Below are 23,423 nucleotides of genomic sequence, written 5' to 3'. Positions count from 1 at the left end.
ATAGCAAGGTATAATTCTACAAACATGTACTGTAAGGCATCTTTGAATTGTTGCAATGTACAATCATTTGTAGTTGAATGTTTGTGACATCAGTTGAGAGGAGTATTTTTTAATGCACATACTGTTAATGCTGGGTCAGTGCTTACTATATCCTCTAACTTGGAATTATACCAGGTGCTCAGTGCTCAGAAAGAGTATGTGTGTGCAATGGAAACTTTTTCCTGAATCCACACAGCGATCTCCCGGTTTGTTTTCTTTCCACTATCAGACAGCTACCATGTACTTCACAAGTGATACCTCCCTATTCTGGAGCTTATTATTTTCATTATCCTGGTTCTTTGACCAGTGGTTTTGCTATTTATCATATTAATTATCAATATTTGTTCATTAGCTCTGTAGTGAGTCATGCACATCTAAAATCGTAAAACAAAGAAAGAATACAACAAATATTACATTTGAGAAATTTTATAATGCTTTATGTAAAAAGCAAGCTATTAATAATTTCTTTAAAAGCCTGGAAACATTGCATTTTTTGTTTCTGTATGTACCCATGTTTCCTTTTCACCATAATACATGAAATACAATTTGGTTATATTTTTTTTGTTTGACTAATTGTGTGTGTTGATGGTGCTATATGATGCTATATGTTTATGATTTACTATTTTTGTGTACAATATACAGCACTACCATCTGCAATCTCTACACCATGCCCAGAATATCTGAACCAGTTTGGCTAACGATGATGTCTGGATCACCAGAGAAAAATCACCTTTGTCAACGTTTTATGAAGGAGTTTGCTTTTCTGATGGAATATACATCAAAAAACCAGTATGTTTTACATTTCTTAGTTACATTTTCGTACATGCACATATTAAAATACGTTTTGGTAAAACTAGCATTTTATTTAGAAAATTTAAGAAATTACCTTTTAAACTTACCGCAACCTGACCTTTAACATGTGTAGGGGAGGTTATATGTACATGATATGACACTTGTAGGCATTAGCTAACTGGTCTTTCTGCCCATTCTGTCCACAATCCACAGATGTTTTTCTGGTGGGCAGCTGCCTTACTAACAGAGGTGTTGCTATTTCTAGGTAGTTCTTTCTGTTCAAAGATCCCATCAAGGTAATCTAGTAAGGTATATTCAGAATTTGGTGATGTTGTCAAACTCCTGATAGACTCCTGTGGCACTAAAGGGAGTCTAGGCATTTGGAGGTTGGTGGAAGGAAACGAAGAGTACAGAGAATTAGAAAATTGACAGTCTGACAATATGGGACAGTACTTCCTTCGTGGAGTGGTGTTTCAGGACAAATGATGATCCTGTTTGCCCTTACTTTTTTTTTTATTATTTTAGTGCTTTAATTTCAGATTTAAAACCATAATCGTGAATTGTTATCAATCTATGTAGTACCTTAATTCCTTAACAGTTAATTCTCTTGGTCCTTACTTGAAAAACAAAAGTAAGCCCTTAGCTCCTGCTTTTACCCACGTACCTAGACAAACATGTTCGTGGGTACAATAAAACTGTCAAGGTTTGATAGCTATTTTTAGGCATAGGAAGAAATCTGAATGTTTCCCAAGTATGTCATGTGGTAAATAATAGCCAAAGTCCATGGTATTTTAATCTGAATTGAGACCTGTACAAGAAGCTCAGTACAAAGAGACAAAAATAGTGCTGGTGAGAAAAGAATGTTAAATAACCTAATTCAAATAGAGCAACTACTTATAAATAACGCACAGTAGACACATCTTAAATCACATCTTAATAAACTGTCAATTTGACAGCCTGTTTTACAGCAGTATAGAGGCAGCAAGGACTTAGGAGATCCTACTGCTGACCTGCTATCATTTTTTTTTTTTTTTATTAAATGAATTCTGAAATAGGATATACTTCTGAAATGTAGAATCTATTGTTATTCCACTGGCAAGATCTGCTAAAACATTTAAGTTTTTTGTTGGATTTATTTAAAGTAACAATTAGTATAATAAAATAAAGCTGTCAAGGTTTATCCAGATATACTTTTGCTCATCACCACTGTTATTTCCTATTTCTAAATGGCAGACATTTAGGATTTAAGTGGCATAATAAATAGTCTGTCAGTCAAGCTTGCTTATTTTTGCTATTAAATCTTATATAGACTTAAGAATATTATCCTCCAATATAGAGCCAAGGCTGTGCAGGCCAACCGATCATGTGACACTAGGAAAGATTTTGTTTTCCAAGTCTTGGGTCTACAGTCACATCCCTCTCTGTATCATAGTTACTATTGCATTATTGCTAAAATTATAAAACTAACTCTATTAGGAAAATAATGCAAGTGTACAGAATGAATGTATTCTGTAGTGAAGACGTCACTTTACTTCATCTTCTTTTCCAGTTTCATTCATATATCAACATTTTTATTAGTAAAAAAAAACATGTAAATATCATAGTGCTAGGTGATACAAGCAAACAATTTATCCATGCATGGGAAACCGTGGGGGAAGTTCCATTTTTATATAAATCTAAATGTAGCCAGATTTAAGTATGTGATGGCACGCATGCTACAGCCTATTATCCCTATCCATGGGTTCCAAAGACTTCAGATTCCTGATTCAGCATATATTGCTGTGTTATGAACTTACTGGACGATGGAGGGTTGTGTAAATGCAGTCTGTTGCCAAGTGAACATCCTCCCTTGGATGTCTTTAAACACCTTATATTTAGGGCTTCTAGCAAACCGTTACTGGTGTCTCCTTAATTGAAGCAGTTAAAGCATGAATTGAACAATGCAGGTAACAAAGGATATACTGGTAAGCCCAGTGTTCTAATATACCAGTGAATTTTCCTATAGATGGTTAGATTACTTGACTTAATTAGGCACAATTATCAGTAGCCTGCTCTCCACAGTCCTAATATTGTTGTTATTATTATTAATAATAGTAATACTAATAATAAACTGTATTTATATAGCACTATCATATTTTGCATGCCCCCTGTACCATTGTAGTAGTTTTCAGAAGTTAATCTTATTATTTCTAAATGTAGCCTGGAGTGTTTCTTCTTTGTATATTAACCAATTGTGCATAGAAAAGATTGCTAAATATTGTCAGCAAACTCAGAAACAGTTTTTTTTTACCTCCAGGGGTAAACAAATAAATGCGTTCATGCCATATGGCAAACTGGAGCATAGGTGTAGTGGAGGAACAATTGAAATTTCAGCTGAAGTTTTTTTCATTATGCCATTTGTAGATAATGTGTAGGTATTTATTTGGGCAACACCTTCTCTTTTCTTGTGGTTTATCAAGGTTCCGAGGACAGGGTGTCATATATGTCACTATTTCATTGAGGGAGTACTGATGGAGGGTGAAAGTGAAAGAGAGGTATGAAGATATTTAAGATATTGTTTTTTTCTCAGGTTCCTTCCAGCACTCCTTACAGCTGTCCTCACTAATCACCTTGCCTGGGTCCCAACAGTCATGCCTAATGGTCAGCCACCAATAAAAATCTTCCTCGAAAAGCACTCATCACAAAGTGTGAACATGTTGGCAAAGACTCACCCATACAACCCTCTTTGGGCGCAGCTAGGTAAGCCGTAAACCTCTTTTGCTGCTTTTCTCTGGAAGTCCAGTGACAAAATCTTTTGCTTCCGCTCTAGCTTCAGTAGTCAGACCCTACTTCTAAATTAAGCATTGGAGTAAAGAGCTATGGGCTAAAACCTAAAATATTACCTCTTTGGTACTAGTAGTATATACATGGACATGGAGTAATAGTAAGCTAGTTTGTAAACAGAATACAGTCTACTGTAAGTGCATTTTTTAGTCTTCTTCACACTTCTGTTTGATAATTCTCTAGTAGTACCAGAAAAAGTAAAAAGGGTGTTCTGTGGATCCACAGACTAGCAACTGGGATAAAATCAGTCTGTTACTTTTAACACAAACATATATTATGATTTTAATTTACAAAAAAAGAAAATTAACAAATTCATTATATGTGAAGATTGAACTACTAAAGCAGTGCTGTTGTCCTTCTGTCCTTGTTGGCCTGCCTGTTTCACTATATGGTCACAAGTGAACACCGTGCCGTAACACCTGTATATAGGCTTGTCGGACATTTCATTCCATGGGCGTTAATGTGAGTTGTTGTCCCCTTTGCTGCTACAACAGCGTCAAATCTTCAAGGAAGATTTTCTAGGAGTATTGGTGGTGACCAAAAGGGCATTTGTAAGGTCTGATAAAAAGACCTGGCTTGCAGTTAGTGTTAATCCCAAGAGTGTTAAGTTCAGACCACCTAAATTCCTGCATGTTAACCTTATCAAACCAAAAGTTCACTTTTTGTGCAGGGGTACAGTCAAGCTGCAACAGAAATTGAGTTAGTTAGTAGGTTAATTTGAAAAAAGACATAAGTCCATCAAGTTCAACCACTAGGGAAATAAACATATCCCGGATATAAAACTCTATAAGACATACAGTAGTTGGTCCAGAGGAAGGCAAAAAAAAAAACCCTGGTACAACTTGCTTCCAAATTTGCAAAAATCCAAATTGGTCTTCATCGTATTGCCACATGGGTCCACACAACTGTGTAACATATATGAATATAATATGTAATATTTTAGAAGGGTGACCTCATACTTTTGTCCACTTTTTTTTGTACTGTAGTTCTCATTTTTGCAATATTTTTGTTAAATGAAGTAATCAGGTTGTTGCTTGCAGAAACTCCTCAGTTCATGCTCCAGTTTTCATCAATAAATATATTTTTTTTCCAAAAACACTACACACTTCAGTGGGTATACTTAAGCAATTTTTATACACCCTATGTTTCTGTGCATAGGATGACCAATTAACCCACAAATTAGCTGATCTTCTGAATCAGATATACATAATTTGTTGTTGTTTGAGTCCTTTTTATGTTTTTAGCGTCCCCGAGTGTGACTACTGTGGGATTACTGCTTTTTGCATGGAAAATCCACCCCAAGTCACACTCAGGATTACCGATTGGGGGGTTAAATTGGTTTTGTGAGCTTTGTTGCCATCTACTGCTGGTGTATTGGTATGGCAGAAAGTAAGTAAATGGACAAACTTTTTTTTTTTTTTTTTTTGAGGGTTATCCACATTGTGGTCTTTTTTCTTAATACTGTTTGTAGAGAGAGTACTACAAAAAGTGGTATGATTAAATCTATTGTAAGGATTTGCAGGTTAGTCACAGAATGACTAGGCATTTGACAGCATTTTTTTCTGGCCTGTACGTTCAGATTCTGTATTAGGGTGGATTATATTCTTCATTTTGGGTACCTTTTTTAACTTTGTTACCCATAAAAAAACGTGAAAATGCTCCCTTCCACAATACAGTGTTCCCTTACATTGCTGGTAAGTTGATTTTGATAGAAAATTGATATTGATCATTGCTATCTGTACCACATTTAATTGTGGCTATTCAAAAAAGTAGGAGCTGTACATTAAAACCTCATTATAAAATACAGCCTTTTTCATTTAAAATTTTTTTTAGTAAATTCAGGAAACATGAGCAATGATGGTATGCTAGTAGTTACACTAAACATTTTGATGCATGTCAGCTTTAACTCTGCACCAACACTTCCAAAACTAAAAATATGCTGTAAGTACTCACCCAAGAGGGGCCTCAGTTGGCTCCAATTGGTCTAGACACAGAATATATACATGTCTACCGAGATTTTTTAAATACTAGAAAATCCTATGTTTTGTATGCTGTTTTTTATGGTATTGAAGTATATTTTGTCTTTGTTATGTAGGAGACTTATATGGAGCCATTGGGTCACCAGTGCGATTAGCAAAAACAGTTGTAATTGGAAAGAGGCAAGACCTTGTGCAGAGGTTACTTTATTTCCTCACCTACTTCATACGGTGTTCAGAACTTCAGGAAACTCACCTTCTGGAGAGTGGAGAGGATGAAGCAATTGTTATGCCTGGTACAGTCATCACTACAATGCTCCAGAAGGGGGAAGTTGAGGAATCAGACTATGTTCTCATCACAATGCACAAGAATAAGGTTTGCCTGCTAAACAATGATTCAGATGATAAAATGACTTCTGAAAATAAGTGTTGCTGCTGTCAGTGCCCCATTACTGACCAAAAAGATTCACAAGATTTAGAGGACAACTCTCAATCGTCAGTTAAAGAGTCATTGGAAGTAGGTACAGATGGAACCCAGATGTCCAGCCAAGAAGTAGTTGGCTATACTGAGGTCTACAAAGATAAATCAAGAACTTGTTTAGAAACAAAAATAGAGACTGTCATTACCATTCGGGCGGCTCCAATAGAGATATGCTCCATGGCAGTTGGATGCCTAGAGCCATCAGTTCAAGTGATGGAAAATGAGAATTTGCAAGAAGAATGCCTAGCAGTGAAAAGCACAAGAACTAATGAAGTCTATATGGAGAAAAAACCACCAGATAAGAACACAACTCCAGCAATGCCTTGTGCTGCTAGCCAGCTCCTAAACAAGGTTAAATTTCAGATTGGTGATTCTATGTCTCCAGACTCTGATATAGAGATAAAAAGCCAAAATGTAGTAGATCAAATCCAACAGCACCATCAAAAACCTGTGCAGGAACAGAGGACACCTATTTCTGATAGTAAATGTGTAGCAAAACAGAATGCGGAGGACCAAAAAAGTAATGTGTCATGTGAGAAGCTTTCCAGGGTGGCAAGCAAGCTTCAGAACTGGAATCCATTTCATCAAGAAAACATAAGCATGTTTGATGAATACTTTCCAGAAGATGGTTCTATTGAGGCAAAGATCATTGATGATATTCCAGGAGAAAAGGGAAAAATAGATACAGGGTGCTCACAAAGACTGTGTGAAACGGATGAAGCACCTAGTAACGTAACAACAACAACTGTTGTTCCAAACATATGCAAAAACTGCTGCACTAAACAGGACCAAGGAGACAAAGTCTCTGTATGTGTCCCCCATGCGGACAATGAGAAATCTGCAAATAAAGTTGTGTTGGGCACTGATTGGGACATTCCAAGGAACGAAAGTTCAGATAGTGCTCTGGGCGACAGTGAGAGTGAGGACACAGGTAACGAGCTTCATGCACCAAGTGTTAGCTACTATAGAGCAGAACAAGCAGACTGGATGGAAGAAGAAGAAATTGCTTTACCAGGGTATGTAAATCTGGACCTAATGTTCATGTAGATTTTTCTTTGCCAAGTACATATATAAAATCCTGCTGTTTCTTTTATTTGGCACATTTGGAGTCTGACACAGTCTTAGATCTTATTGGTTATACTTGACATTATTTCAGCTTTCCTTTACTTTTTTTATTTTTTTATTTATTTTTATTATTCAACAGTTTAAACCTGATGTCTTTACACATATCTGGTGTTTTACTCTATTTGTTTTTGCAGAATACATTACTTCATTGTTCTATCCTAATAAGCTTTAAAGTTTTGTGCCCCAGTGATGAGAAGCATTAAATACATAATATAAAGTATTAAGTACATAAAATACGTGTGGAATTAGAAACCGTTTTTCTTACTAATAGCAGGTAGAAATGCTGGTTCATACTGTATTTTTAGAAATGGAAAACAATGTTATCACATTTTAATGGTATCTCTGAAATGATAAGTATAATGTCCAAGTCATACATAAATGTAGGTCCAAGTACTACAGCTGTTTAGAATGATTGTAGCAGGGATGACATAACTGGGACTCTGTGACACCTTTATGCTGGTCATTTTGGGTCAATATGTTTGTTTAGAACACTTTAAAATTTAGTTTTGCAGAAATGATCAAACTGATCAAGGTAACCTGTAACAATCCCAGCTATGTAAATATATATAAACGTTTTTCCGTCCGTCATGTAAATTAAATAATATAATTAAAGAGTTAAATAATATATGTAAGAAACATTGGTCCCTTCTGACATCAGATCCTATTTTGAAGAAATTTTTACCCCCTTATCCACAATTTACTTATAGAAAATTACCTTCTTTAAAGGATAAATTTGTTAAATGTTACCTCCAAACCACTAAAATAGGATAGGTACTTTGCCCTGTGGCAGATGCAATTAGTGCCAACTGATATTTAAAGAAACCAAAAAATTCCAGATACCGGTAAAAATAGAAAATAAACTAAATAGTAGAGTAAACTGGTACAGAAGGGGTGATCTATGGCTTTCTGCAGTTGCGGAAGATTTTACGTCGGGAAGATGAAGAGGTGCTTTAGAAAACGCGTATATGAGCATGTATATAACGTGAAAAGCGGCAAGATTGTGACCCCATTAAGTTATCGTATGGGGACTAATCACACTTTTAATTTGGATCAAATCCGATTCATTGCCCTGGAATAGTTCCATTTTGATCCAAGGGGCGGTGTTTTTGATAGGTTAATTTTGCAAAAAGAGACCAAGTAGCTTTTCGAGTTGGAAGCCACGAAATATCCAGGTCTCAATGAGTGCTTTAGCTTTAGCAGGTCATTCCTTTGATCTGACAAATTTAGGTAAGTACAGGTCATCTGTAAATGTAAGTCTCCTATATATAATCTCCTATATATAAAGGACCTTTTGGCCCCCTATCGCTACAATTTTGTCACAAGTTATTTTTGTGTTTGGTTTTCCTTCTCCTTTGCATTCCTTTACTTTTTTCTTAATTTCTGTTCGGTTTTTGGTGCACTGCAGGTGCATAATTTATTCATTTTCAAGGTTTTTCGAATGTACCCACTAATGAAACAAAGTATAAAAGTATAAAATCACTTATTACATTATTAAATATACAAGAATTATAAAAACCATAAAAAATCAACACTGTAATGTAATGTAAGTACAATTTTCTTTACTATTCTAGCGCCTTTTAAAAGCTACAAAAGTTGCTATATGGACATTTGCAAATATAATGCCTTGTATTTCTTGAACATATATATTCTTTATGCTTGTCTTGTAAACAATTATACTTACACTAGCTATCATTTTAGGGTCTCTTTTATCCCCTGAAGAAGCCCACATGGGTGAAACACATCGGGTTGAGACCCAACTTCTCTGTCCCTTTGATTCCTGATACACGTTTGTAAAAACTTTGTTAAAGGATACAGTGTATTTACCTCTGTTACTCCCATTTTATATGTCTTTGATAATACTTGTATATTTATTAAAAGTGATTTTTTAATTTTATACAATACCTAAAAGTTTCTCTGTGCAGCAAATAGCCTACTGTTCTGTCCTTACATTTTCCCATAAGTTGTCCCTACTCGGACATAAAGGGGTTAGGCACATTAACCAAATTGAGTGGGTTATATCAACTTACATTATTATTAGGAGGTTGACGAAATGTATTTGTTCCCAATAAATTTTGTTTTGTAATAGGATATAAATTGTTACCAATAAATGTAACCAACGATTTACTCTTGTTCAATTCCCTGTTCCCAGTGGGTCACGGGGCCCCTTTACCATAGTGGAGAAAAATAAAATTTCTTCTCCATTAATGAGTAATTGGGGCTCTGTTCCTTTTAGGGACCTAGCTTCCTAATTTGAAGCCTAATCGCTTTGCTGGACACCGGCGTTTTACCTGATGAAAAATGGCCAGGGTGATCCCGCAGTACTGACGGAAACACTGTGCCATCATACACAGTTTCCCTTGGGGGTGGGGTTTGCACCCACCACGAGGGACGCCATCATTAGAGGTTGGAGATAAGAAGAGACTGGGCACAAGGATGCACTACATCACTACTGGAATTTCTAACATGAAGCTGTTGGATTTATGCTTTGAGCTCAGAAGGTAGGATTGCATCGTCAGGTTGGAATGCAGTGTTACCTTGGCAAATTGCAAATGGAAGTGTTTAGGCTTTTTGTATATTGGGAATATGAACTGGTTTATTAATATGGATAACACTGAAAAGTGCTAACAATAGATATATTTTTAGCATGTCTGTATAGTTGTATTTATGTTGGACTATTGTCTTTGTAGCTTTAACAAACTCTGGGTATAAACACAAATACAAGCAAAATTTTGGTGATTGGATACTTAATTAGGTAATTATGGGTTTTTGTGTAAGGAAATATATATTATTTTGGGTTTTCTTGGTGGTTATCACTGGGTGTACTGTTATTTGGGAGGTATTGTATATCTAATGGTACAAACTTACGTACACGAAAGTAGATTTAAGGATTGAAATCAATGATGAATTGGTACACATTATTTGTATATGTAAGCATTATTTATTATCCTCCATTGGAGGCTATAGGAAAAGGCACTGGTATAATCACATCACTGGAGGTTTTGATTAAAAGTGGTGATATGTATGTAATATATGATTATTGTTTGTAGTTATTTTTATTTTTTAGTTTAATTAAATTCAAGTGCACTGGCACTATTGATGGTAGTATTTTTTGGGATGATTATGGTGTTTTTGAATACTGAAGGAATTTTGGAAAAGTATGTTTTTTTTGGTTTCTGAATAGGTAAATTTAGGTGCCTTTCTCTGAATGTAGATACTAGGTAAAGGTGAAACCAATTCATTTGAACAACTAGGAAAAATCCCTTGGTGGATGGTGATGCATTTGTCCTTTGTTGCCGTACACCTTCTGTCTTTTAACCTCTATACATTTTAGGGGAGTTTTCAAAAATCGGTTTATATCAGATATATTTATACAGGTTTCGTTAAAAGCTATTGTATTGTTCTGTTTTTTTGTAATGTATATATCTTTCAATCATAGAACCAATTCTTCCTGAAGAAACGGGTAGAGGTTGCAGTCTATTTTTAGCTGAGAATAATTTATATTAGAGCTCAGAGATGTTTTCTTTAACTCAGTGTTCTGAATATTCATATTAAACGGATTGTTTTATTTTAAATTGTTGTTGCATTGATATAAGTCATCGGAAACTATCTGAGAATATTGCCAATAAAGTCCCTCTTTTATTTCCTTTTCTTCTACGGTATATAAACTGTTGGTCATAGTCACCCTTAAAGCTTTTGAAAGACACTATATACAGAACAGAAAATATTTTAAATAACAATCCTATATGATTTATAATCTTTAGGTCAAAGCTGGTGGAAGTTAATTCTGTGAAGCCTAACATCGCCAACTTTGGAAGATCCTTATTAGCAGGCTACTGTGCATCTTATGTACCAGACTTTGTTCTGCAAGGAATAGCAAGTGAAGAGAAGTTGAGGCAATGCCTAATGTCAGATCTATCACATGCTGTACAGGTATGCAGGCATACAATGTCTCCAATATAGTGTACATTATCACTGATAACTTTATGTCCCTAAATTCACTGTTCTGTTTTATCCTCTCATTGTTGTGTAGCATCCAGTTTTGGATGAGCCCATTGCAGAGGCTATCTGCATTATAGCAGATGTGGACAAGTGGTCTGTACAAGTTGCCAGTAGCCAGAGAAGAACAACAGATAATAAGCTAGGCAAAGAGGTGCTGGTATCCAGCTTGGTCTCCAACCTGCTTTATTCTACTCTTCAGCTTTACAAACACAGTCTGTCAGCAAACTTTGTAAGTATTCTTACTTTTGACTGTTTTTACTAAAAAGATCTAAATCTGAGTTCTAATTGTTTTTATTTCTTAACATCTTCAGTCCCAATAACCCCCTTTTTCTACCATTATGTTTTAGAACATCACATTTGTTTTAGAAATGGCTTGATTGTATAGCATATACTTTTTATGTTTTGTAAAACACAGCACATGTTTTGTTTGGAACAGATAGAGCTTTCATTTGGTAGAAAATTTGGATAGTTATTTTTTTTTTATTTCCTAAATTGTAACTATTGAAGCGGTAACATTCACAAATTGTTTTCCAATAGTTTTTCCCAGCACAGTGTTCATGAGATTAAACATTATGTGTTATTTTTATGTCAGACTCTAAGTTCCTGGCAGACTCACCTTGAGCTTGTTCACTCTTGGCTGGTGAAACAGTTAGAAAACACAGTTGTTTTCTGATATTGTGCATTTGGGAGTTGTCTGACTGTTGGGTTGTGTCTGTTTGGCTGTCAGTTTTTTTATTGCTTTTTTTCCTCTTTTCTTGCTGACCTCTAAGTGGCAGAGGTCAAGGTTTCACAGGTGATTTAAATTCTGGGCAGACTCACCTTGAGCTTGCTCACTCTTGGCTGGTGAAACAAGTGGCTTGGAATTAGCTGGAGTTAGAAAACACAGTTGTTTTCTAGTATTGTGCATTTGGGAGTTGTGTCTGTTTGACTGTCAGTTTTTTTTTAATTGGAGTTATAAAAAAACAGGCTTTTGAACACAAAAGGGGTTGAATCCTTATAGTAACCACAAACTCTAAGTAAAATTTTTTTAACTCTTTGAACACAAACATGGTAACTGGGAAAATGAGTGGCAGGATGGTGGAAGGTTTTGTTCAGTGCACAGTCTATCATATGTATGCACAAGTGGAGCAACAGCTCCTAGGTGAAAACAGCTGTGACAGATGTGAGCAAGTCGCCATTCTGGTATCTCGCATTGGAGAGCTGGGGAGGCGCATTGCGATCACTGGATCACCTTGAGAGGGGTCTTCTGTTCACTGTGCAGGTAGTTAATGGCTTAGATAGGGTGGATAGGTTAATCAGGATGAACATATAAAGTGTTGGGTTACTGTAGTTAGAGGGAGTGGTAGGAGCACCCAGAAAAGGAAGGCCAGACCTGTGTTTGAACACCCTAACAAATTTTCAAAGTGAAAATGTACAGGTGGCAGACCCAGTGGTGGAAACTCTATATGGTACTTCTACCCCTAACAGCCAGGAGAGCAGCCCATCCAGTAAGGATGGGGAAGGAAATTCAGGAAGGCCAATACAATTGGTTGTCATAGGGGATTCTATGATGAGGAGGACTGATAATAATTTGTCATCCCGGATCCCTTCAACTGAATGGTTTGCTGTCTCCCTGGTGCCAAGGTTCAGCATGTGGTGGACCGAGTGGACAAAATACTGGAAGGGGCAGGGCATGACCCAGCTGTCTTGGTCTATGTTGGAACCAATGACACAATGACAGGATAGATGGAAGATGAAAGATCCTTAGAAATCAGTTTAAAGATCTAGGTTTCAAGTTGAAGTAAAGGACCTTCAAGGTTTTTTTCTCAGGAATATTGCCTGTGCCATGCACAACACAAGAAAGGCAGAAGGAGTTTAGATAGCTAAACGCATGGCTTAAGTCCTGGTGTAATAGGGAAGGGTTTGGGTTCTTGGGTTTGCATCTAAATGGAAGGTGGTCTGCTCAGCTAGGAAAGATTTAGGGGAATAGTGGAGGGATATTTAAACTAGAACAGAGGGGGTGGGGCAGGTATAGAAGTTGGCAGATAGGTCTGACAGGGGTCAGCCACTAGTGGAGGGTGGATTGGGGATAGTTGGAGGGAGGGTATGGATAAACATAAGGAACTTCCCATGCTACACACAAACATTGGATTGCGCAGTACTATTTTTACTGAAAAAATAAAGGGTTTGGCAAACAGTGCTGGTAAATGCAGCAATTTAAAGAGCCAGTTCACCAATGCTAGAAGTCTAGCAAACAAAATAGGGGAGTTTGAAGCCTTAATGAATAAAGAGCACTATGGTTTATTTAGTGTTGCTGAATCCTGGCTTTGTTCTTCACATGACTAGGCTGTTAACATTCCTGGTTATACTCTTTCGTAAAGACAGAGTCAAACGAAAGGGTGGTGGTGGTGTCTGTCTGTATGTGAGAAGTGATCTGAAAGTGAATGTGAAAGCAGAAATTGTTGATGGAGCATGCGATGAGGTTGAGGCATTATGGGTGGAGTTGAATGTGGGGATGCATAACACACAATTATTAATTGGAGTCTGCTTTAGGCCCCTAGTGCTAAGGAAGAAACTGAGATGCAACTACTAGCACAGATAGAAAAAGCAGAAAAAAACTGGAAAGGTTTTATTCATGGGAAATTTCAACTACATGGACATTGACAAATGATACTTTGCTGGACCTAGTTCTTTTTAGCAATGCAGAGCTCATAACCAATGTGCATATTAAAAAGAATCTGGATAGCAGTGACCATAATATGATTTCATTTAATGTAAGTTGTAAACAGGAAGCAAAAACAGGAAAGATAAAAACATTTTTTTTTTAAGAGAGCAAATTTTGCATTATTAAGGGCAGCTCCCTGTGACTTGGACTGAGAGACAATATTGTCCTCAAAGAACATAGAACAGAAATGATAATGTTTCAAGATTGTTCGACACAACCACACTGAAAAATATATTCCAATGAATAATAAGTTTAAGAGGTTCTGGCTCACAGCTGATGTTAAAAAAGCCATAAAAAACAAGAAAAGGGCATTCCAAAAATATAAAAATGAAGGATCACCTTCATCATTTGAAAACTATAAAGAATATAACAAAAGATGTAAAAAGGAGATAAAATCTGCAAAACTTCAAAATGAAAGGCAGATTGCAAACAAAAGTAAGGCAAAAACCAAAATATTTAAAAAATATTATAAAAGCAAAAAGATCAGATCTGAGCATGTAGGCTCGTGAAAGGATGTCTCTGGTTTGGTAACGGGATACAGAAAAGGGGTATTTACTAAAAACTTTTTCCAGCTCTGTGTACACAAAGGAAAATGTCAGAGCTCAAGTCCAAATTCATAATAGCGATATCACTGCCTTAAATGGTCCACAATGGCTCAAAATTGATATGACTGAGAAACAGTTGGGCAAAATTAAGGTTGACAAAGCACCGGACCCAATAAATTACATCCACGTGTCCTCAAAGAGCAGAGCTCAGTTATTTAAAAGCCATTATTTTTAATTTTTAGAGACTCTTTATTCACTGGCATGGTACCAATGGATTGGCGTAAGGCCAATGTGGTTCCTATCTTCAAAAAGTCAACACCAAGTAATTACAGACCGATTGGTTTAACATCCATAGTTGGAAAGGTCCTAGAAATATGAGAAAAAACCACATAGGGGAGTTTCCGCTAGAAAATAATATTATAAGTGATAGTCAGCATGCATTTACTCTATTTTTATTAGGAAGTAAGTAAACAGTTGGACAGTGGATTAGCAGTTGATATAGTGTACTTGGACATTGCTAAAGCATTTGACACAGTGCCCCACAGATGGTTAATATGCAAGTTAGGGTCATTAGGTTTCGAAAAGTCAATCTGTTAAATGGATAGAAAACTGGCCTAAAGACTGCATCCAGAGAGTAGTGATTAATGATTCATACTCTGGATGGTCTAAGGTATTAGTGGATTACCCCATGATTCAGTGTTGGGACCTTTACTGTTTAACATTTTTATAAATGATATAGAGTTTGGGATTAAAAGTACCATTTCTGTGTTTGCAGATGACACCAAACTATGTAATGGAATTAAGTCCATACAGGATGTCTATAGTCTTAGGATAGGCAGACCTGGATGTACTGTTTGATTGGGCAGCCAAGTGGCAAATGACATTTAATATAGATAAATGTAAAGTTTTGCACTTGGGGGCTAACAACAAGCATGCTTCATACTGTCTAGGGGAAATACAGTTGGGAGGATCAGAAATGGAAAAGGATCTAGGGGTTCTGGTAGATAATAGACTTATTAACAGCATGCAATGCCAAGCTGCAATATCAAAAGTTAGCAAAATACTTTCTTGTGTTAAAAGATGAATAGACCGCAGAGATGGAGACATAATCCTGCCCCTGTACAAAGCATTGGTCAGACCACATCTGAAACATGCAGTCCAGTTTTATTATTATTATTATTATTAAACAGTTTTAGGCACCAGTTCACTGAAAGGACATTGTGGAATTTGGGAGAGTGCAAAGAAGGGCAACTAAACTAATAAAAGGAATAGGGAAGCTCCGCTATGAGGAGAGATTAGCTGAACTGAATCAATTCTCCTTTGAGAAGAGTCGTTTAAGGGGGAATCCTGAGCTCCTTTGAGGGACAGCTAGTGACATGACTATGGGCTTTGTACAGTGCTGCGTAATATGTCGGCGCTATATAAATACTTTGTAATAATAATATTATGCTCACCCTGTAAAAGTATATAAATGGCTCAGATAAAGAACTCTCTTCCAAATTATTCTATTTGAGGTCATTACAAAGAACAAGAGGGCACTCTTTGCATCTGGAGGAAAAGAAGTTTAAGCTACGGATAAGCAAGGGATTCTGCACTGTAAGGTCTGTGAAAATGTGGAATTGGCTCCCTCAGGAAGTAGTTTCAGCAACTACTTTGGATTGCTTTATAAAAAAGCTGCGTGCTTTTCTAGAACCACAGATTTTAACTGGGTATTAAAGCTTTAAAGTAAAGATAACAGTAAACATCTGATTGCCTCTTGGAATCAGGAAGGAATTTTTTTCCCCCTGTTGAAGCAAATTGTACCATTTTTTTGCCTTCCTCTGGGCCAACTATGTCCATAGGGTTTTATATCTGGGATATGTATATTTCCCTTGTTGTTGAATTTGATGTCTTTTTTTTAATCTGACCTACTTTGTAATCATGTAATGTCAGACAATGACATTTAAAAATAGCTATGGGAGCTCAAAAGATGTGCCAGTGGCATCACAGATGTGCTCTTGAAACTTATCCTTAAACCATAAAGCATTAAGTTTTTATCTGTGCTGTTTAAATGCGTTGCAGCAGGACTACCAGTCCTGCAGTTGAATGAAGATTAGCTCAAATTTGAAATACTTAAATGTGGCCCACAAACTTGCTGCTTGTGCTTGCTGGGTTTTCCTTGAGCTGTGGCCCATTGACCTTGGATTATACCTGCATTATTCTGCCAATGTCACTTAAAAGAGCCAGTGGCATGACATCAATCAATCTTTTTAGCAGTTTGTAAGAGGGGTGTTTTGCCTACTAACCGAAGTATGGTAAAATATTCTCACAAACCCCTAATTAACTGATTTTAGCTGGGGATCCCCTAGATGTCAAAATATTTCAAACGTTTCTTGGAGGTAAAAAGATAGAAAACGTTGCTTCAGAGAATTCTTTAAAATAAGTTTTACGTGCAGAATTACAAAAAAAAAAAAATCCTTCAAGTTTGCTTTTGCTAAGACTGTTAGATATTCATTACAAGAGAGAGAGAGTAAAACAGCTTGAAAACAGGCCATCCCTGAACCCTTGTAATGTGAAATAATTTACTCTAAAAGATCCTAAAATATAATGAGTGCTTCAGTTTCTGGCAGTTTAGAAATATTTGATGTGTGTTTACATTAGAAGGCTGTCAAGATTCTTATGTAGGGTACGATATTGGAAAAAAAAATTGATAACACTGGTCAAAAAACATTTTTTTGACAAACAGAATAATGTCATTTTATGGTATGTTTGATGCACAGATTCCAAATATGGTATTGGTTTTGCTGGATTGGCTCTAGTTTTTGAAATAATTACCTCAAGAATAACCTCAAAATTAAGCAAAATTAAACCAGATATGCCTAAGTATACAAAATTAAATTTTTGAAATACTTAATGTCAATATATTCTATATTGCGTATATTTACAGAACTAATCACAAATCAAGAAGTAATTGAAAACCTCTGTTTGTATCATTTCCTTTTATGCTGATGATTAGGATAATCAGGTTAAAAGCTCCAGCAGTAGTCTGCCATCATGTGTCTATCCCATTTGCCCTGATACCTTTCTTCTATCACCTTTATATCTTGATGGAACCTCTCCCCTTGTTCATCACTGAAATCACCAAGGTTTTCTAAATATTTTTGCAAATGGCTAAGGAGATGGACCTTTATGCTCATAGTAGCACCCACATTTTTAAAGTTTAAGAGCAAGTTTTGTATCAGTTCTTCATAATTTTGTGCTTTATGGCTACCCAAGAAGTTCTTGACAACCATGACATAGCTGTGCCAGGCAGAAGCTTCTATATCAGTCATGTAACTTGTGAAATTTGAATAATTTTCTAAATCTGGGGTCCATCAAAGATTCCTGCTTTTAATTTTTCAGTACTCAACCCAGGGAAGAATCTACAAATGTATTTGAATCAATCATCGTCCTTGTTCAGAGCTATAACAAATTGCTTAATTAATCCCAACTTTATGTCTAGTGGAGGGACAATGATTTTTTCTTCGTCAACCACTGGCTCATTAATGATGTTCCCTGCACCTTTTTTCATGTTTTCCCTTGGAGGTCATGTCACTTTTTTCCAGTTATCCTGCTTTGCTCTACTATCCCACAAGCAGATGAAACATGGGTACTTTGTGTATCCACTTTGCTGTCCAAGTAGGAAGTTCACCATTTTTAAATCAACACATATGGACCAATGGTGTTCATGATAGCAAAGCTTTTGTAAGACCAATTTTGATATTTTCATATTCTTCTTTAAGTTTAACTTCTTTAAGTTTGGTTGAGTGACCAATTGGAATTGATGCATAGCAGTTGCCATTATGCAGTAAAACAGATTTCAAACTTCGAGTGGAACTGTCTATGAAAAGCTGCCAGTCTTCTGCTCAGTATACTGGTATTCCCATATGGGCTAGTAGTCCACATTGTTACAACAGTACACGAAGTCTCCATCTTAACTGAAATATGGTAGGAGTGTTACCTCTCTTGTCCTATAAACTGTTATTTTAACTTCCGGTCTCAGATAGTTCTTTTCTATTAGCCTGGATGCTAAATGTTCAGATGCTTGTTTTGACAGACTTACCACACCTATTAAATCATTGAGCTCTTTTTGGGAGAACTGCTGGTTTGATGAAACACTTTCTTCATATTCACTTCCACTGCTAACTCCTAGATTATACTCCAAACCCTGTATATCCTCCATGTCAGATACAGGAATATCAGGGAGTGTACTAAATACTGGTATAGGAACATCAGCACCCTGCGGCACAAGTCGTCTTGCTGATTCCAAATCATGGTACTCCCAATTGTTTTTCTTGGACCGTTTGAAACCGTTTACATTCACAGCACTAAAGTAACAATCATTATGATGATTTTTGGGCTCTCGCCACACCATAGGTACACCAAATTTCTTTTCAGTCTTTTCAGTTTTCCATTTTTCCACTGACGTAGACACAAGTCTTGCATACCAAATTCTATAAATGTAGCAAAATAGATTTAGGGTCATTTAAACAACTTCTTCTTGAAGAACTCATATTTCTGTAAAAAAAAGAAAATGTATGAAAAAAGAAGGCAAATGAAAGTTTCATGAAAATAATGCTACATTTAATAAATAAAATGCAAAATATAGGTGTAAATAAAGATTGAGTTATTGTGTTAACATTTGTTGTTGTGGGGTACTCCCACTTGTTTTTCTTGTAACGATTGAAATCTTTTACATTCACAGCACAAAAATAACAATCATGATGATTTTGGGCTCTCGCCATACCATAGGTATACCAAATTTCAAACTTTTCAGTTTTCCATTTTTCTACTGACGTAGACACTCTACACAGGTTTTGCATACCATATGGGGAGCCCAATACTTATCTTGGTCCCCCAGATTAATACCAAAATATGCAAGATAAGCTTGTTTCGCAAATTCTGTAATGTTTCTTCTCTGTTTTAGCTGAGAATATTCACCACAAATGTAGCAAAATACATTAGGGTCATTAAACAACTTCTTCCTGAAGAACTCATATTTCTGTAAAAAAAGAAAATGTATGAATAAAAAGAAAGCAAATGAAAGTTTCAATAAAATATTGCTACATTTGATATATAAAAATGCAAAACATCGATGTAAATAAATATTATTAATAATATGCTGTGTTAATATTTTTTGTTGGTAAAATCATCTATTCCGATTCCTGTATCACAAGAACTAGAGGCAATTCAAATAAATTGATGTATTTTCTTGATTCATCAGAACTGAAATACGCTAAATATATTGAAAAATTCCTGGGAACTGGAAAAACAATTTTTGTTGTTGAGCTGTGTAATTTGTTGTGAAAAAGAAGACCAATTTCTTTAGATGCCTTCAGCAAATGCCCTTCTTTATAATAGTATAAATAATTATTATAATAATAAACTAAATTTTAGTTTAGTTTATTTAAAATTTACCTCTCTGTTCTTTTTAGTCACACATTTCTACAGTCATATGGCTCTACCAGTAATATTTTACTCTTGACAAAGCAATGGGCAGACATGAATGATTTTTTGCAGCAGGCAACAACGCAGAGTAGATAGAAAATTATTGCCATTATTTCATAAGGATTAGTAGGTGTGATAACCCAATGCAATCACAATTCATTTTGCTATATTTAGACCAGTACAAAATGGATTTTGTTTTGGTTGCATTATGTCCGTGATTACATTGTCCATTCTAACTTACAAGACTGTGATATACGGTGTTATAGAGCTGGGGTCAAAATATTTACTGTGGTTTTTATTTTACTAGTGTATCATGCATCTGGAGGACCGGCTACAGGAACTCTACTTCAAGAGTCGAATGCTGTCTGAATACCTTAAGGGACAAACAAGAGTTCATGTAAGGGAGCTAAGCATGGTGCTAGGGTAAGATTCTTACAGATAACCTCATTCATCTACTAAAAAGTCAGATCAACAGTAAGTGTAAGAGTACTGAAACCATGTTCATACCATTGCATATAGATTGCCTGTAATTTAACGGATTGTGTTTTCAAATACAGTCTCAAGTGGGACTGTTTCAGCCATGTGCAGCAAGCTAAACTGGGAGTAATAACTATGATACATATCACCATGCCAAGCCATTAATCTCAGACTAAGTAAAAACCTAAACAAACAACCTAACATATTTTTTGCAGTTCTTTATTTTAAAAAATCAAAACAACTCATAAATGGTTCAAAAAAGGAGAGAGCGGTTTCTGTTCTGTATGTTTCTTGCCGCCCTTTGTTATGTAGTAAAACAATTATAAAAAGAACGGGAGTTATGGGGTTTTGATGGCTAAGATTGGAAATATATATTTATAAACAATTCATCATACATAATTACATATAATTATACAATATATCCCTTGCCCATTGTGTAATCATGGGATTGGGATTTTCTTGCTATATATCAAAATACTACTATCATTGATATAACCATGTCAGTCTCTTTCACCTGACGCGTTTCTCCTACATTGGCTTCAGGGGTATTTAATGAGCTGGATGGTTTTGGTGGCAGTATATTTCAATAAACATGTAAGTAAATAGAAAAAGTGTTTCAAATGGCTAGACAATGCTTCACAGTCAGAATTTTAGAGGTGTATTATCTCTTTTGAGTGTTGAGTATCTTCATTTATGAAGTACATAGTAAGGCTCTCATAGATAAACAACGGAAATACTTGATTCTAGTAGTAAGCTTCAATCTGTCAGTTTTGAAAATCCCAGGAATGTGTTGAAGCTTCAGTGTGGCAGAATAATCTGCTGAGTAAGCTTCAATCTGTCAGTTTTGAAAGTCTCAGGAATGGGTTAAAGCTTAAGTGTAACAGAGTTATCTGCTGTTGTCCACCTCTGGCTGCTCCTGTCCAGACGTATTTTGTCTGTTAGAGCCAATAGATTTCAAAATCTATTCATCCATGGTCAGTGGTTATTCTTACAGTTTACCTCTATACACTACTATACCTTTGATGCGCTATTTTTGGCACTATTTATTTGTAATATACTGGACTGTGAATTCTTTTAACACATTAGTCTCCAATTGTCTGCACAGGCATCCTTTTTCACAGGCAATTCCTGCCCACTCTCGGTATATAAATGTTTCCAGGCATGATCCCCACCATGCAGAGGATAAGTTCTCCCTCTTGAGAGCAACTAACCAGTATGATCTTGAGGTTACTACAGTATGCCAACTGTAAGGCCGCTAATTCTCCCCTCTCCATAGAAAAGAATGGCGATGTACAGCATTCTTTCATTCATCTGTCAGTCATTTGTCGCTGAAAATGATCGTGAAAGATCGTTTCCAACAGCAAAAGAGCATGTGTAACAAGTATTATGTACGTTTATTGCTGTTATTCTGGGAAATTAAATTTAAATAAATGTAGTAAAACATTTTTTAAGTTATCCATTTTTAAGCCTAAAATTATAATTTCAAAACCTAAAACTGGATTTTTTAAAAAAAACTGTAATAAATAAAAAACGTTTATGACCTTACAAAGCTTTTTAGGTGTTCAGATTAGTTATTGATTATCAATGATAAGCGGTATACAGATATTTTCTTTTTTCTTTAAGTATTCTGTTCATAGCTAATAATCACTGTTAAGAATAGATTTGCACAGTAGATATTGGTGCATGTCTCCCAGTAACAAAAAAGACCTAACCGTAAACTTGATACCTTCCCTTAAACTCTTAATCCTCTGCAAAATATATATGCAACTAGATGCTGTTGCCAGTACTCTTGTCTCAAAGAAACACAATGGTACACAAAAAACGTATATTAGCTTTTCTTGCACATAGTGTTAATTTGGAGTTGCTTGGTGGGCAACTTCGGATTCACCTTTAGTAAGTAGTTAGGTGTAAATCTGTTATAAACCCAGCTTCTCCAAACAAATGATTGTGAATAAAAATGGTCTGTTTGAATTTCAGAATCGAATCAAGTGATCTTCCTTTGCTTGCTGCTATTGCCAGCACCCACTCTCCATATGTTGCACAGATTCTTCTGTAATAGAGAATGCACCTGATGGACTGAATTGCCAGAAAGAGGAAAGCTTCATTCCTCCCGAATTTTGGTAACAGTGACTAAGCTGATTTTGTGATCTGTCAAATCCTGAAGATAATCACAGAAGAATGAAGGTTCACTCCTGTGTATTGGAGAGTCATATTTATAGTATAGAAGACAGTTAAACAAAACAGAAATCACAAGAAAAGTATACTCATTTCAGAGTAACACTATTCTTTTTACAGCAACATTTCAGACTTCTTTTCCTAATTTTGAAGACTGTGGTGACTTTTTTTTTTGTTTTTTGGGGGGAAGGGGGGTATTTTGGGTTGTTGATTATTTTGTACATAAGAGGAATTGAACAAACAATTAAAATTACTTTTAAAATATTTGCTTTATAATAACACATCTAAAATTACAATTTTTGTCAGGTGTCTCCTCGAAGAGCAATGCTTTATGTGTATTTTTTTTCATAACACTTGGCAAATATGTGTATGTATATATATATATATATATATATATATATATATATATATATATATATATATATATATATATATATATGAATAGTTGGCAATATAAAGCAGTATTCAACATAATACAGAAATAGTACATTTGTAAATATACTTGTTTTTATATCTGCTGGTCTTCAGGATGGCATTAAAAGAGCAATAATGATGTACTTCAGCCAATTGGAAAGGAAATTTCACTAACATAACAGGCTTCTAAACTTGTCTGTTACCATCATTGCCTTGAATCAGGCTGGTAAGCTTGCAACAGATCACAATATAGATTGCAAAGGAGGATCTGTTGAAGAGTGCCCTGGTTGAGCAAAATCTTCAGATAGCTTGTCACCCAGGGTTTTTTTTTTACAGAGCCACCCCTTCTTGTCACCTTCGTGCTACAGCTCCATTGTCAGATGGTGTCAAAGCTTAGATAGGGATGA

General features: G+C 35.7%; 1 protein-coding gene across 5 annotated transcripts in view; it reads left to right on the top strand.

Moving 5' to 3' along the window:
* Nucleotides 1-22,866, top strand: part of FNIP1 (folliculin interacting protein 1) — a 96,305-nt gene extending 73,439 nt beyond the window's left edge. For 4 of the 5 annotated variants that reach the window (XM_072400819.1, XM_072400822.1, XM_072400821.1 and 1 more), the window contains 7 exons: nt 682-828; nt 3,401-3,570; nt 5,750-7,127; nt 10,998-11,166; nt 11,267-11,464; nt 20,258-20,373; nt 22,405-22,866. In XM_072400819.1, the coding sequence (XP_072256920.1) occupies nt 682-828; nt 3,401-3,570; nt 5,750-7,127; nt 10,998-11,166; nt 11,267-11,464; nt 20,258-20,373; nt 22,405-22,483 (2,257 nt within the window). In that variant the 3' untranslated portion in view covers nt 22,484-22,866. The remainder of the gene's footprint in view (nt 1-681; nt 829-3,400; nt 3,571-5,749; nt 7,128-10,997; nt 11,167-11,266; nt 11,465-20,257; nt 20,374-22,404) is intronic. The other variant, XM_072400823.1, reaches the window with a different exon arrangement.
* Nucleotides 22,867-23,423: the final 557 nt, after the last annotated feature.

The sequence above is a fragment of the Pyxicephalus adspersus genome, chromosome 2 (assembly GCF_032062135.1).
Source record: "Pyxicephalus adspersus chromosome 2, UCB_Pads_2.0, whole genome shotgun sequence".
Lineage (NCBI taxonomy): Eukaryota > Metazoa > Chordata > Amphibia > Anura > Pyxicephalidae > Pyxicephalus > Pyxicephalus adspersus.
This window is presented reverse-complemented; position numbering and strand designations above follow the sequence as displayed.